Source organism: Nansenia antarctica, assembly GCF_963989245.1.
Source record: "Nansenia antarctica genome assembly, chromosome: 9".
In the NCBI taxonomy this organism is placed as follows: Eukaryota; Metazoa; Chordata; class Actinopteri; order Argentiniformes; family Microstomatidae; genus Nansenia; species Nansenia antarctica.
The window spans coordinates 23,868,422-23,885,369 of NC_137679.1; the positions used below are offsets into that span (position 1 = coordinate 23,868,422).

A 16,948-nucleotide genomic window follows, 5' to 3' on the forward strand; every position below is an offset into this window, starting at 1 on the left:
TCTGCATCCACTGAGCTGCTCTCAATATCCTATGATAGAAATCAAGTTATATATTTACATACCCCAGCTGCTCAGAGTATTAATCATCGATATGATTTCCTGTCATTAATAAATGTACTCCACACAGGCGTGGTCTTTGTTTCGGCCGCCGGCATGTGATCATTATGCACACTGAGCAGGATCACACCCACTGATCTAAATCTCACATGCTTAGTAATATACTCAGGCTGTTCCAATTCTGCTTGCCATCGCAGTTCTCCTGTCTCCCAACCCCTCTCCTTAGATTGCTTTTCCCCTCTGTATTCAACCCCCACATGAGGCATATTGATCTTCCACTGCACAGATGATCCTGCTTGGCCTTACATTTCTCTTTGGACCACAATCAGCCTTTGATAAGTAGGTCCCAACGCACTCCCTGTTTTACAATCACAAGAAATGGAAATCAGTGAATTAATAGTTATGTTGAGGTCTGACCACTACTAGCTAACTGCCCCCTCTGCCTTGGAATGTGTGCTTGGTATGGCAGACCTGTGTATTCTGTACAGTATATGTGAGTGTGCACAACATGATAGTGCCAGTGTGTGCGGGGGCGAGAGGAGAGGACAGGTCTGCATGTCCTGCTCTCCCACCATCTGTGCCCACACAGGCGTGAGGCCACTCAGTCTCTCTCTCTCTCTCTCTCTCTCTCTCTCTCTCTCTCTCTCTCTCTCTCTCTCTCTCTCTCTCTCTCTCTCTCTCTCTCTCTCTCTCTCTCTCTCTCTCTCTCTCTCCACAGCCATTCCCATAGAGCTCACACTTGCCCCGTATGTGAATAGATGGCTGGTGTTTAAGCCTGTATGGAAAACATTTTTTCTCGTAGCAAAAATGTATATGCTAATGATTTGTTACGCAAGCCGCAACCATGTTCTTTAGCATTTTTCAAAAACACAATCTTAACATTATGCCTTCATACATCTAATATCTAACACACATTACGTCCTCATGCATCTTACATGACCTCTATATACCACTATGTACCTCTATGTATTTAAATTGAAAATAACTTTATTTGTATTACACATTGGTATGCATGTCTGAGCAGCTAGGGGAAGCTGTTGAAGTGTTAGTTAGCCACAGTGGAATCACTGACCTTAGATCAAAGTATGGCTTATTGGCACTACTTTACAATTCAAGATAAATCCTTAGAATCTGAATTAATTTCCATGATTAGAATGTCAGTTTGCTGTGTAATTGCCCTGCATAATGGCAGGGGATTGGGAATCAATAAGGAGCTGAGGAGCCAGTGTCACTACCGACCTTTGTGTGTGACCAGAGACTGCTCGGCCAATGACATTTGAGTACCAGAAGCCTCCAGGGGCAAGTGCTCATCTGGGGGAGCTTATATGACAGTCCTGGCAATCTCAGCCTCTCTCTAAACCATGCAGTAACTAGCCTGCCAGAACACTGGGCTGAAACTATCCATCACAATGTCTACTTTTGTTGTTTATATAGTAACAAATAATGTTGGAGGAGAGGGATTAAGATACTATAAAGGTGGTGTTAAAAAAAAAAGACAAATGAATGATACAGTCACATGGTTAAGCATGCAGACAAACGGTAATCAGCTGAAACATCTGCCTGCCCCAGGCGCTCTCTGACCCCCCCTCCCCCCATCCTACCCCTGTAGTCCTGTGTGCCCATCCTTCCCTCTTGCTGGCACAGCTGCCCCCCCCCTCACCTGCAGGCTGGCTGCCAGGGACCAAGGGCTTAGCCCGCCCTCTGTGTGTGAGGACGCACACCTTAGCGTCACTGCCATCTGCCAGCCCCCAGGGCACCAGCCAGGTGCTGGGCACGTTCTCACCCCAGCCACGCCACAACAGCACTGCCCCGCTGGGAGGTGCCATGCTGTGCCAACTGTTGATCACCATGCCCTCAGCTCACACCTACAGATTCTCTCATTAATTTCAGGAGCAGGCCAGTACTTACACCGGTGTGGCACAGTAGGCAAAATCCCATGTAAAGCTTTGACGTTATTGTCGGGAGACAAACATATTCTAGTGTATTATACCGCGTGCTGTTGTGAGGCCGTGGAGCCGTCTCACTACCTCCCTCTGTGCCCTGTGCAGGTCTCCCCGGCCGGGTCTCCAGAGGGGCAGCCCGTGTGGAACCACTGCTTTCTGTTTGTGGAACGAGACTGTGCCACCGTCTTCACCGGGGCTGCCGCTCTGGTGCTGGAGTACTACCCCGTAACCACCGGTAACCAACACATAACCAAGTCAGGTTGTCATGCTTTATATCATGACCCACTCTTGTACCCCACTCTAGTGTTCATATGTTGTTGCTGTGTGGTTCTTTGTGTTGTGTGTGTTGTGTGTGTGTGTGTGTGTGTGTGTGTGTGTGTGTGTACTGTAGTGATGAACCGGGTGAGCTGGTACATCCGTAGCCCCCTGGGCTTCTCCTCCCTGCCCCTGCACCAGCAGCTCTACAGGAAGCTGACGTCAGAGAGGGGCCAGGGGGGGGTGAGGGTGGAACACATCCCCCTGAGAGTGAGTAGGCTTTAATTAGGCACACACGTGTGTGTGTGTGTGTGTGTGTGTGTGTGTGTGTTTGTGGGTGTGGGTGTGGGTGTGGGTGTGTGTGCATGTGTGCGTGCGTGCGTGCGTGTGTGTGTGTGCGTGTGCGTGTGCGCGTGTGCGTGCGTGTGCTGTTCTATGCCTTTTTAAAGCTTTCTTTTCTTCTCATGTGAGGGACCTACTGTATACTGTACACCATCATTTTCCATCATGTAGAAGCCACAGATATATGGGCTCTTGTTCAACGGTTAATATTTCCCTTTTGTCCTGAACATGGATTCAGAGTGGTAGCTGCAGTGTTAACACTAGGATAGCCGTGCCTTTTTTACCTATAGAGCCCCTCTTTACAATGCTCAAGCTGCTATTTACACACAACGACCACTAGTTAGCCGCTTGTAAATTAGCCTGCCTCCTACATAGAAAAACTGCAAAATAGCTTTATATTAGCTTATCCTAATGTGATTTTGAAAATGTAAGGATACTGGGTAGTAGAACGCACATATCTAGGAAAAATCAGTAAAGGAGGGTCCATCCAATCAAAACACTGATATCGTTCTTCCTCATTCGTGTACTCTCTTGTCGCTTTGTTCCGATATGTGAAATATTGGTTCTACACACGTAAAGTTTATTTGATATCATAACATATGTATCGATCTCATCAGGGAAATCAATCAATGTGTTGTTGAAATAGCTATCTAAGCCGCGACTGACAGGAAGCCTTTAACAACCATGAGCAAGCCTCTTAAGCTCAGCGGATATTCACTCAAGACACTGTTACATTCAGTGTAAAGTAGGATTGACTGAAAAGTAGATTTGCTGTTTAAAAGCTTCTGCTGGTCTTTATAACAGGACTCTCTAAACTCTATTATATGATTACAGAACGAATCTACTGTATCCACAAATCTGATTCTTCCTCCTAACCTTATTTCACACTGAGCAGCCTAGCTGGAGGGATATACTGTAGCCCACTACCACTCTCCGGTGCACATACTAGAAAAATATGTGCAGCCGGCAAGCCAATAGCCTGGAGAGGGTACTAAACTTCCTTTATTGCTCTTTAATAATTACTATACAGCATTATTATCTTAATGCAGCGTTCTTTATGGGCTCTGTGGGAGAGAAGAGGGTTTACTAGCTCTCAGGAACAGGGCCCAGTCAGTGTATCCATCTCCATCTGTCTGCCCGCGCCTCCTATCCCCTGCCCCTGGGCTCCTTTACGAGGCCTGATTCATTGGCATGCTGGAACGATGAGAGGAATAGATCACGGTATAACAGGGATGTTTCTCCTGCGCACCATATAAGGCCTGATGTCCTCAGCAATACAGTTTTCTGGGCTCCCAGACAGTCTGCATGTGAGAGTGATTGCCCCCCCCCCCCTTCATAGAAACATTATATTGTCAATGTACGTTACCTACCTGTGTGGTTTTACAGATTGTGATAAATACTCTCACAGTGTGTTTTTAATGCTTTTCTTGTTGACATGGTGTTACATTACTGTAGTATAAATGTTATTTAGTTACATTCTAGTTATTTAGGTACTTTTTTTATTATTACAGTATGTATTCGATATAGTATTCTTCTCTAATTAGCACTAACATGAAAGGATGCCCTCCATTTTTTTTGCTCATATATTCATCGGATAATGGGCTACATGAGAGCGTGGTGTAAACTCATCCGTCTGTCAAGCCCTGGGGGAGCTGGGGTGTGACTGGGGTTTGGGTGCTCTTGTGTTAATTGCCACTGTGGGTTTGAGGCTTAGATCATACACATACACACACACTGCCTGGTGTGAAGTGAACAAAGAGACTGGTGGAGATACCAGGCACTCCACCATGGACTTGGTCTTGGCTTTCAATATGAGGAAGGAGCTGGCACTGGATTTGTCTGACAGAAGAACAGATGATTACACAATGATTACATATTGTAAATACCAATGCTATTCTTCATCATTATGACAGTGTTCATTGTATGTCCTTGCACCAGTGCACCAGTCCTTTTTAAGCGTCTGTTTTTTAGTCTTGTGAGGTCAATGTTGCTCTTTTTAGATGGATGTTATAATCATACTGATAAATGGCATTCTTGGTGAAACGGATCTCAAACAACAGTGATTTATCTCAATGTTTACGTAAAAGGGTTTTGATGGAGGACACCAACAGCTGTGTAATCTGGGAGTGGGGAGAGCAAAAAGGGGTTGAATCATCATACAGAAATAGAGGGAGAGGGAGAGAGAGGGATGAGGTTTGGGGGTTGGTTGATACATTATTCACAAGCAGCGGGGGGGTGGGGGGGGGGGGGTTTAAGTGCCAAATTAATTTGTTTTTTCATTCCAGTTGGACGCCAAATCAAATGAGCACTCCCAGTTGTGCATTAAAGTGCTGGGAATTCGTTCAGCCTGGTGTTATTGCAGCGGTGGAGTTATATAGAGGTTTTCAGAGGCAGGCCAGCCTACTGGGTGGAACCTGTGTAATTATCTCTCTAGCTCATATGATGGCCATGATTGCTACTGGAGACCAGGGGGACCGAGAACTCTGCAGGTGTCTGTGTGTCTGTCCTGTACAGAACACGCCCACGTGTGCCATGCCGTGTGTGTGCGTGTGTATGTGTGTGTGTGTGTGTGTGTGTGCGTTCGTTCGTGCGTGTGTGCCTGCGTGCATGAGTGTGTGTGTGTGTGTGTGTGTATGTGTCTGTGTGCGTCCGTGCGTGCTTGCGTGCGTGTGTGTGTGCACACAAATCAAAACCAGCATTTCATTAAAAGAAAATAACCTGTGATTGATCTATTGCACTATGGTTAATTTAGCCACGGCATCCATAAGTGTCCCTGGGGGCCAGGCATCATACATCACACCACGGCCCCATCTGTCCAACATTAACCACACCTCAACTGTTCATATCGGCACTGGATGCCCGAATTGGACGGGTGGCAATACCTCGATTCTGACCGGGCATCTAAGCGACTGTATAGGGATCCCATTTATTATCGACTGTTATGATTTATTTAGTTTTCAAATGTTTTTTGTCATTTTTACATGCTGCTGGTTTTATAGGATATTTGATATTTCTCTGAGCAAACAGAGAGTGACAGCGAGGAGCAGGGCAGCGCCAGCCAAACAGGTGTTTCCATTCTACCCGCTATCAAATTCCAACCGCCGCTTCCAAGTGATTGCGACAACTCGCAAACGCAGAAACACAGACATCTGTTGTATTTCAAAGGACCGGCAGTACGGCACATGAATACCAATTCTGCCGGGCCATATCTATTTGTCTGGCATTCAACTCTGTGTTTATTCTCTGCAACAGAGAGAAAAACTGAGAGATAGTGTGTGTGTGTGTGGGTGGGGGAAAGGGGGGGGGGTTCAGTGCTGTGAGTCAGTCCAGTGGATAAGACGGATGTTTGTCAGGAGATATGGGGTTGTATTGATGCTCAGACACGAACCCAGTCTGGCACAGACCTTTAGATATATCAGCCAGGATTCTTTCCTCGTTTTAAATGCCTGTCAGTGGAATCTGTGTGTGTACTTCTAGTTCAGATACTATACATTGATAGTGAAGTGTGATTGAAATGTGAACTTTTAGGAAAAACTAACTTGGGTACTATACTGTACTTTGTACTAATATACTGGTTTATAGGGTGTCCCTTTCACTGAGTTTACAGTTTGTAAATTCCTGCAGTGCACTCTTTCAACAATGCAATGAAAAATCCAAACAAAGGCAGTGATTGATGTTGTCTCGCTGCAGTGTGTGATCTCATAGAGAGTCACCATAAGGGCTGCTCCTCCATGTGCTGTGGAGTGTGATGTGGCCGCTGTTTTTGGATGCACACTCGCTTGGCTGACTAATGAGGTGGATTCAGTGGGGGCACAGGGTGCGCTAAAAGTCTTTGTTAGACGGGATTGCAGCCACCTTGCTCTGCTGCACTCTCTCCCAGGGGAGGCCTCGCAGACTTGCTAATTGAATCAAGTACACATGGTGCCTCCCCCCAGCCCAGCCCAGCCCAGCCCAGGCCGGCCCAGGCCAGCCCCTCCCCCTGTGTGAGGAGAGGGGAGAGAAGGATGGAAGGAGGGCTGAGGCTTTGATGCTTTTGTTCTCTGCAGCACCACGGACAGCGCCAGGGAGGCTTACTACTGCAACTGGTTGCCTGCTGCTGGATGGAGAGTCAGAACAGCATTACAATACCTCTCTGAGAAAGAGAGAGAGAGAGAGAGAAAGAGAGAGATCATTAGTGCTCTTTGTCGACATGCTCTTGTGTGGATAGAGTTTGCAGCTAGATGTGCAGTCTGATCATTTGTGCTTTGATGAATTTCCAGTAACATGGGCTAAAGCCAAACCGACTATTGTTGTTCATACTATAAGATCAGTGGTCCTTTGGAGTGTGTAGACAGGATATTTGAAGAGAAAGTCAGTATTGGTTAAGTGTCAGTGGGCAGGTGGTCTAGGCGAGCAGAACAAATAGATGGTAACTAGAGGGAGGCGCTGCTGTGTGACCATGCATAGTTTAGGGCTTCCTGTCCCCCGATGTCTCATTTACCCCAGCGACTGCTGCGCTCCGTCTACAGGCACGCGCCGACCTGGAGAACGTGCCCTACACCCCCCCCCCCCCCCCCCCTCACAGAGATAGACCTGGAGAACGTTCCCTAGAACCCCCCCCCCCCTCACAGAGATAGACCCGGAGAACATGCCCTAAACCCCCCCCCTCACAGAGATAGACCTGGAGAACATGCCCTAAACCCCCCCCCTCACAGAGATAGACCTGGAGAACGTGCCCTAGACCCCGCCCCCCCTCACAGAGAGAGACCTGGAGAACGTGCCCTAGACCCCCCCCCCCCCTCAGAGAGAGAGATGTGTGGGCCTCTGCTCAGTATAGAACTCCTCTGTTTATCAGATTGCCTCCAGACGCCAGGTTAATGAAGGATCCGTCGGCAGCAAACATCCGAGTTGCAGGATGCAGAGCGGTGGCGGGCCCTGGAGACTGTCTCTGCCACGCGCTCTCTGCCTCCTTTCCCAGCACATTCTACTGACTGTTCATTTAGAGACCATGAATTTAGATCGATTTAATTAATATCAAACCTTTTCAAGTTGACATTTCTTTATTCTACCTTTTTAAGTGTTCCAGATTTGGGGGTTTTATACATTGACACTCTTTTTCGCTTTTTCGCGAGTGGGTGGTCATGTTTTGTTTTTTTGTTTCTCATTGGTGCTACATGTAACCCAATGAGGCTACTTTTGACAAATTTGCTCTGAATTGTGTGATTCTAAAAAAAAAATACACCCAATATGGAAATCACTGTTTTAAAATAACATTTCCTGCTGAATTATTTCCATTACAATTGTGCACTGGAATTGTGAACAATTTCTTTGTTCTTACATTTGTCACAATTCTCTCTGGTTGCGTGTACAGTATGGTGTATTCCTACAGACTCCACAGAAGGTAACAGACCTGAATGGATTTAAAAGGTCTATTTTTAGCAGCATAAATGTTTTACCAGGACTATTTTTCACTGGAGAAAAATTGCAATTACCAACCTGTAACTCAATCATTAACTTATGCCTGGAAAACCCAGTTTCAATGGACTAATGTCAGATATGTCTAAGAGGCTGGACCATAATTGTGGTGAACAGCTGGATTAGTCCTGGCGATGTGTATCCGCTGGTAATGATATTAGTTTAGAGTCTGGAAAACGATTTCCAGTGCACAGCTCCAATTTAGATGAGGTGGAAGGAGAGCCGAAGAGGGGGAGTGGCTAGTGAGTGAACTGAGATGGCCCCTTCCTCAGTAGAATGGGGGTCTTGCCTGCCATGCCGTAATTCATGCCCTGCACCAAAGTGTCAATTAAAGCGACCAAGGCAGTAAAAGCCTTTTATTCCAGGGTTATCAGGAGTACATGAAAGCCTTTTCCCTCTATTATGTAGAGAGTACAATTACTTTAAGCCACGTTCATATTACAACTATTCCCAGCACTCATATTATTGTTGATTACACTGATACAGGATGGTAAGCTGAGAGGTAATGCAGTATGTGTTGTTGTAGCGTCCAGACTCCCTCCTGACGGCGGTGGACCCCCGCCTGCTGCCCTGCCTGGACCTGGACACACAGCCTCCGGAGGAGACAGACTGGACCCTTACTGCTGAGCCACCTCTCCCTCATCTCCCCCCTCAGATGGACACGGAGGAGGGGACCTCTACCCCCCCTGTCCCACCCAGAACAAACCCTGACCACCACACCCAGCCCCAGCCTCAGCTCTCTGTAAGTCACTCCACCAGTCACATGATGCCAGGGCTCCATCTCCTATCATTCTACATTGTGTGACAAATACCTTTTCACACTATACAACTAGACAACATCAGGTATGAAAAATATGAGGATTCAATATAATGCTAGTATGTCAATGGTGTTATCATCATCATCTTCTTCTTCATCATCATCATCATCATCACATACTTAAGCATGCATTTTCCTCCATGACATTCTTTTAGCACTTTATTTTCGTTATACTTGAAGGTTCAGTTCTGTATTAACGGTGAATTGATCTGTGTATATCTACACAGGCTGTCAGAAGCCTTTAGATTGAAGCTGATCAATATCCACTGTGAGTATAAATTTCGAACTAATCAGTTCCCGTTATATAGTATTGATTTTGTGGAATGGTTGCCTTGAAAAGAATCTGATTGCTCTTTTTTTCACCAGTCAGAACCAACAGTGCCCTGGTATCGTCAGTCACGTAGACCCGCCGTAATTTATTATTTCGATCAGTCTATAAATTACTGAACAGAGGAGATGGAGATGTGTAGGGGAGGTTGAGGGAGGAGGGAGGGAGGGAGAGGAATACAGGAAATAGAGGAAAACATTTAGAGTGTCATTTTCTCTCCATACTGCCTGCCGTGTATATCTAATACAGTATACATATTGGCCTTATTTTCCCCTCTGCTTCATTGAATTCTTACCTGCAGTGTGGGTGGAAAATACAGCTCTGCAGCAAAATAATACTTTTCAGCTGAAAATAACATTGACCTTGCACGGTTCATGCACTGACCCAGAATAAGATTCAGTGTTTGCTGAATCTGCCGTCCTCAAATCACTTTGCAATGCAAGGTATCTGTCACTACCCAGCTTAATATCAGTAAATATTTCAATCCACCCAGTTCCATAAGGAATCATTAGGAGGTAATTATTTCAATATTAACAGCAAGCCTCTGAGAAATCCTTTCTGTATATTTTAATGGCAGCATTGTGGTCCTCCCTGCAGGCAGGACCCAGGGTTCACATGTAGCATAATGTATGCAGTCCTGCTCCAGCAGCGCCGGAATGTACAGTAATTTCCGAGCCCCTTGGCGCTGGGCACTGTTGTGGTTTGAGAGTATTGGAGGCACAAGGTGGGGGGAGAGGGGGGAGGAGACGGGAGAGGGAGACAGGCACAGAATAGTAATAGCCATTCAGTCACTCTCCACACTTTAGCTTAGAGACAAAGACAGCCATGTGAGCATCACCATTATAGAACTTGTCTGCTGCCTGGCCCTCCTCGCTCGGGCACAGAGGGGTCGCGTCAGTCAGGTTGGTGCAGGTTGGAATGAGGCCACAGTGACATCTAGTGGTAGAGTGTTTTTTTCTAGATAACTGATAGCATTAGATGTTTTACCAGTATAAGTGGTTTCATAATTTCAGAATTCCCTCTCTTCATGTACACTACAGTTATGATTGAGAACTTGTTGCATTTTGCAAATTTTTTCTAAATGTCATTACAGACTGTTATAGGGAGCTGTTCAGAAAAAACATTTCCTTGATGTCACCTGTTCAAAGCAGAGATGTGTGGCAGAGAACAAAGCATTTGAGTGGAGCAGCAACGCACGTCTTGAGAGCGTTCTATGTGTACTGCAGAGAAGCTGTCTGTAATCCCCCTCCTTTGTTTACGGTTATGAAAGCCTAACTCTTGTTATGTAGCTTGTTCACATAAACTTCTCTAACCTTGATGCACAACCCAGTCTAGCCTCTCTCTCTCTTCTCTCCCGGGTGCCTATCCCTTCATGTTATTGTGAGCCCCCGTCTCCCTGTCAGTATCAGCCTACAGTCATAATGAAAAATGCTTTTTCACACATTTGAATAGAAGTCTCTTCACGATTCTCAGCAGCACAATCAATGCCCTGCACAAAGCCTATAGGCAGTAGAAGGTCTCAGAGCAGCCGCAGCATAATAAAGCCTGTCGATAGTAATGCCGGCAAAGGCAAGGCAGCATAAGGCTTGTTGGCCTTGAGAGACAATGGCAGGAAGGCGGGCAGGCGGGCAGGCTGTGGAGCAGACTAGAGGCATGTGGGTGGGTCATAGATGGGGGAGGCTCGCCTCCCTCTGACTGACTCTTCTACCCAAGCTACAGACAAGAGCTGTGCTTCAGAGACCTTGACCACACAGGGTTATCATCAGCCAAGGCACTGAGCAGGGCTGCCATGTGTGAAGGCTTCAGGCGCGCGTTAATCATTAGCACTCTGAGCAGAATCAAAGAGTCCAATTAAAGCCAGCCTACTGCATTTTGTTTAAAGCTATTTTAAGTTATTTAAATTAATTGAATTCAGTCTCTGTCATTATGTGCGGTTTGACAGTACTGTTCTGAAAAGAAGTTTTCAAAAGAGCGTTGTGGTGTTTCAAAGAGCCATCGAGAAGAACACTGTTTTTAGAGTTTACATAGTATATTGGGAACAATGTTGACAAAACACCCTGAAAAACTCTCTATCATTCCCCTGTTTAGAGAACGCCGACTCATAAGACAGCTCTTATCAGCTTTATTTACTGTCAAGTCCACTGTTGTGTGTGCTGCCTCCTCCTGTGCCTCTAAGATAAGGGCGGAGTGGGGAGGCAGGGAGCTCCTCGGCTGCAGCCCCTGACGGAGCAGGTAGCGCTGGGCAGCAGTGTTTGAAGTGCCAGGCAGAAAGGCCTGTATCTGTACACTGCAGCTGGAGCAGAGCGTGTAGAGAGATTTACAGCCATTCCCATGTTCTCACCCTCGTCAGCTTACTCCGTGACCTCACACTCACCTCTCCGAACAGATAAAGATCCGATGAAGCCATCCCAGCATTTCCTGCTATTGTCCTGGCTGTCTTGTATTGGCTCGTCTCCGACTAATGGGCTATCACCTGTCTATGCGGGTCCTGTCTATCAAGAGACCCCCATGAAAGGCCCCCTAAGTTGTAATGCAGGAGGAACATTGTCCTGGGTAAAAGAGAGCCGAAGGGTTAATCACTTTTTTTTCAACGTCTTATCAGATTTAGAAATGTAAAAATGTTTCTCTGCAGGATTTAATCAAGCCTTCCTGTTCTTTGGTCCTCTGGGTCGATAGGAGTCTAATGTAGGTATTTAACCTCCTGACGCCCCCCGCACTACCGGTAATGCCATAAATTCCAATCTAGACATTAGTTATTATAGCCATTATTCCAAGGTTGCATAGAGACTATGGCTGTAATGAACGCATCACAAACTGAGCAAAACAAATGCCCTCTCTGTCTTACACGTATGTACACACAACAGCAGAGGCAATCTATCTGGCAATAATTTGGTCCATTGACTCTGTCTCTGTTATGGCGATTGCTCTATTGACGAGGTCCCAGCCCCCCGTGCTCGGCTGTAGCTAGGGGCCACAGAGAAGGAAGCGGCAGATCAGATGTAAGGTATATTTTGCATTGCTTCAGCCTTGTGGTAGATTCTTCCGTTGTAGGTGAGGGATTGATGGAGAACGGACCCCATTCTACACAGTATAATAACAATTCAACAGTAAGGTTGAATCTAATCTAATCTAATCTGTAATCACATCCCCCAGACTGCCCTAAACTCAGACCAGTGTTTTGGGGGTAGGGAAAGGGAGGGTGCTGCTTACATTATCGCAGCCCACGTCTGCCCTCTGATTTAAATGAAATCTTAGTGACAGTCCTGCCGAACGTAAGATGATTCATCGCACCACAGACACATACCTCACCCTCTCATCAATCTTCACGCCCTTTCTGTTGCCTCAGATGTGACCTGACCTGCGATGATGTGTCATCAGCAGGGGAGGCTGGTGGAGGCACAGATTGGAGAACGGGGTCATTGTAATGCATGGAATGGAGCGGAGAATGGAATGAAACACGTGTTTGATACCATTCCTCATTCTATTTCATGCATTATAATGAGCCCGTCCTACGATTTCTACCTCCACTTCCACCAGGCTTCACGGTCATCACCTGGATTTCCATACTGTATCTTCCATCGTCGTTGTCATCAATCAGTCCATATATTTCTCTCTATATAATGTCATAATATATCATATATAATATTTCGTTGTTATAAGACATATAACGTAATCCTCCCTGACTTTCAAGCAATACAAGTCTTTCACTCTCATGTGTCCCTTTTGGTTACAGGTAGCATTAGCATTTTCATGTTTTCTTTGAAACATTGAACAGCAAGCCAGCCTGTGTAAATGTCAACTTTTGTGTTTGTCATTAAGCTGCACGTGTATTGGATACTGGAAAGGTCACACAGTGCCGATGGGGAGAGGCAGACAGCGATACTGCTGTGGTTCAGTATGGCCAATAGACGACACTTACTGTTCTCCACACTGGAGCGGCTGGTTCCAGATTGTCTACTTGTGTCTAGCAGCTCACTGGTATGATTTCCTATAAGGCTCTGTCAGGTCTACCCTCAGGTCCCTTCCATACTGAAAGCGGTTCTACTATGGCTGTACTGCGGAGCTGCTAGAGCCAACCCTATTTTTGTACATTGAGTTTGCCTTTGATAATGGCCGTCAATAATATAATGTATAATTTCACTTTATTATAAATTGTTCTGGGTTCAGTCTCTGTTGTCATCCATCCTTAATGGTCGAAAAGTGAAACAGTTATAGCCTAAGCAGAAAGTGGTAACATTGTGTGTTTAATTGTAAAACTGCATGTTGATCATGAAGAAAATAGACTGTCTAGGACAAGGTATTATCTATTTATTGATTTTATTTTATGTAAGGTAACTTTACTTAATGCCATGACATTAGCTAGTTTTACTGGGGTCCGACACAAAAATCATATTTGGACAATTGTCAACATTATATACATACAGACAATTGTAAACATTGTATACATACATACATACATCATAATAACAAAAGACAGGAATAAAATAAAAAATAATAAAAATAAAATAAATGAAATAACAGATCAGCTAACAAGATAAATCATCTACTGTTCATTCATAGTTAATTGTATTAAGTGCTCTTTTATTGTTTTCTTGAAAGTGCATCTAGAATTAGTTTTACTAACATGCTTGGGTAAAGAGTTCCATCCTGAAATGGCTCTGTAAATTACAGTAGATTTGAGCAGATTTGTCCTAGGTCTAGGTGGTAAGAGATGGCCTGTCCTGAAATGGCCTGTCTGGACAGATAGTTATTTTCATTTCTGATAATACACTACTTGGTCAGAAAAGTACTGTGGTTTATTGTCATTTATGACATTCCTGAATCTATTTTCCTCAGGGAGAAGATTTCTATGCATTTCCAAAACATTTGTGCGCATTGAACAGTGGAGAGCTAATGTAGCAGGTTTGTTTTGAGTGATTTGGAGTTTTCTTAGATCTTTCTTAGCTGCAGATGACCAAATGACTGGAAAAAAACAATGTTTTTAACTGACTATGACTATGTCAAAACTATGTGTTTGATGTTACATACATTTCCTTGTGAGGCAATGCTCTTACCCATTTTAGTTGCAATATTATCAATATGTTCAGTCCATGTAAGTTTAGCACCCAGCACAATGCCAAGTAGCTTGGTCTTTTTAACTTGTTCTACTGGCTTTCCACCAAGTGATAAGCTTAGTTGAGGATTAGTGACCAGCATATGTCTAGACCCAAACACCATACATTTTGTTTTAGAGATATTCAGCACTAGTTTGTTGTTACTAACCCACTCAGCCACATTGCAACCTCTGAATCCTCAAATGATAAATCCAAATGTGTCTCTGATATAGCTAGTACATGAATGTCATTTGATTCAACTAGATTGCATATTTCATGAATCTTGTTCCTTAAACTGCATATATGTAGATGAGCTAACAATAAACCCTTCTTTGGCAGGTTAAAGGTATTTGACTGTTCTGGCATGAGTTCACAGTTCACAGTTGAAAACCTAACATCAGCTATGATGTGTGTGTGTGTGTGTGTGTGTGTGTGTGTGTGTGTGTGTGTGTGTGTGTGTGTGTGTGTGTGTGTGTGTGTGTGAGAGTGAGAGAGAGAGAGCACAAGAGCATGAAAGAACAAAAGAGAGAACGAGAGAAAGAGCAGTATTACATTATACAAATCATTCAGAGCATATTGAGCATTTCCATGAGAATGTTATTGGTTTTAATATTTCACAATCGTGCGACATGTCATTTCACGCGACTTTGATCGCAACATAAGCAAGATGGAAATGTCTGTTACATTGTTGCTGTGGCAAGAGAAACCGGTATAAACCGGCGATAAACCCAATAAACCAGAGAAGGAGCTTTTCACCATCATGTCTTGAACAGGAAAAACATGTGAAGTACTTCAGAATGAGCGCTGCCTCAATGGATCAGTGCCTTCATGTGTTCTTTTAACTTATTAACATAATATAATTATAGCCTATGTGGGGTTTCTGCTATGACTACCGTATTTTAATACAGCTTTTCATTTGAAACAGAAATTTACATTTAAAATTTACAATTTACAGATGTAGACATTGAAACTGTAGTGTATGTTGCTGGTATTGAAACTGTAGTGTATGTTGCTGGTATTGAGACTGTAGTGTATGTTGCTGGTATTGAGACTGTAGTGTATGTTGCTGATATGATAATTTTCAGGCGCGGCAGGTGGAGAAAATAGTCAAGACTCCAACTCTCTGGAAATGGGTGCCGAAATGAAACTCACACTGCTGAGGATGACGCTTCCAGTGAAATGTAGTCGTTAGTGTTCAGTCAGTTCTCTCCCTGTTGGTTGACTCTGAATAGAAAGAGTATTATCTAAACAAGGTTCTACTTAGGGGAGCTAGAGACGTACATTGTACAGTTTTATGTTTAAATGTAATGGGGGGTGGGGGGGCGACGGCGACGACATGCATTTTAATTTCAATTAAATATCTTCAGATGTTGTAAGATATATCTTTTTTCTCCCCTCTTTTGGTGTGATATACAGGCTCTGTTGTGCACCAATGACCTTGCTGCAGAGATTACAGCAATTGACAAATCTCTGTTATTGCTAATCCTTGACTACCACTGTGTTTCTCATAGAGGATGGCATTGACTGTCAGTCTCTCACATGTCCTTCAACCAAGGCTGCATCTTGTCCTTGACACACACACACACACACACACACACACACACACACACACACACACACATACGCACACCATGTTTTTAACACCCATACACCCATGACCCACAGTCTCCCGACGGCTGTCAGATGTTTTTTTATTGTGCTGACAAAGCAAAGTTATGATTACTCTCTGAGCAATCAGCCTTTTTTCTCTGGGGAATCAAGTAATTAAATTGGTGTAGCATAGCACATTTTAAACAATGTGAAACAATTAGTTAAAATTTGATTGAACACAATTTGATGTTATTGCAGGTCATTTGATGTAGATCAATCACTATCAAGCTGATACTTCTATCGTCAAGAATAAAATTGATTTCAGATTTCGGATTAGGTAAAAAAATAAAAATCTGTGTTATAAGAAGATATTATTGTTAATCATTTTAGCATAATTTTAGATTGATTTCAATTGAAAGGAGAAAACAAAGGATTGGACGCATTTTAAGTCATTAATAAGATGAAGCAGGAAAATCATATTTTAGTAAGTATTATAAGTAATTGCAGTGAATGAAATCAAAACGTACTTACAGGCCCTGCATATACGTAGTACCATGACTGTGGATGCATTCAAAACAGATATTTTCATTGCACCATCTCTGGTTTCTCAGGTTTTTTATCCCAGAATTGCTCATAAATATGTATACGATTTACCGCTGGCTTGCAGAATGTGTTTCCCATGGACATCACTGTCCATTACTGTATATTGGGATTTAGAGTTGTAGAATAATTCAAGCCTTTCAACATTAAAGGAAATCAATAAAAAATAACGTTTTCTTTTTTGAAGAAACTAATCTTGGTATATCTCCTGTGCGAAGTAAGCATAACTATTTAAGCCTTTTATTTATTTATTTTATATCCGTGATTTTTGTAGTCATTTGAACCACATCCTAATCCTCTAATGAAGGTATCCACAGCAATGACAGTGACGCAAAGGCACAGCCAACATTCCTGTTCCCTTCAGTACTGCTTCTTTTGTCAGTGCTGAATGAGAGACCAGCTGTCAACATGGCTCCCTCCCTTCTCTACTCTCCCCCAGCCTCCTTCAACACCTCCCAACATCCCCCAT

General features: G+C 44.1%; 1 protein-coding gene across 1 annotated transcript in view; it reads left to right on the forward strand.

The window, feature by feature from the left end:
• The window catches only part of ccdc33 (coiled-coil domain containing 33), a gene marked incomplete at both ends in the record, with an annotated part of 62,018 nt that overhangs the window by 34,901 nt on the left and 10,169 nt on the right, over positions 1-16,948 (forward strand). Inside the window, 4 exons of the mRNA XM_080539629.1 lie at positions 1,702-1,821; positions 2,106-2,254; positions 2,423-2,525; positions 8,578-8,793. Coding sequence (XP_080395755.1) covers positions 1,702-1,821; positions 2,106-2,254; positions 2,423-2,525; positions 8,578-8,793 — 588 coding nt within the window. The remainder of the gene's footprint in view (positions 1-1,701; positions 1,822-2,105; positions 2,255-2,422; positions 2,526-8,577; positions 8,794-16,948) is intronic.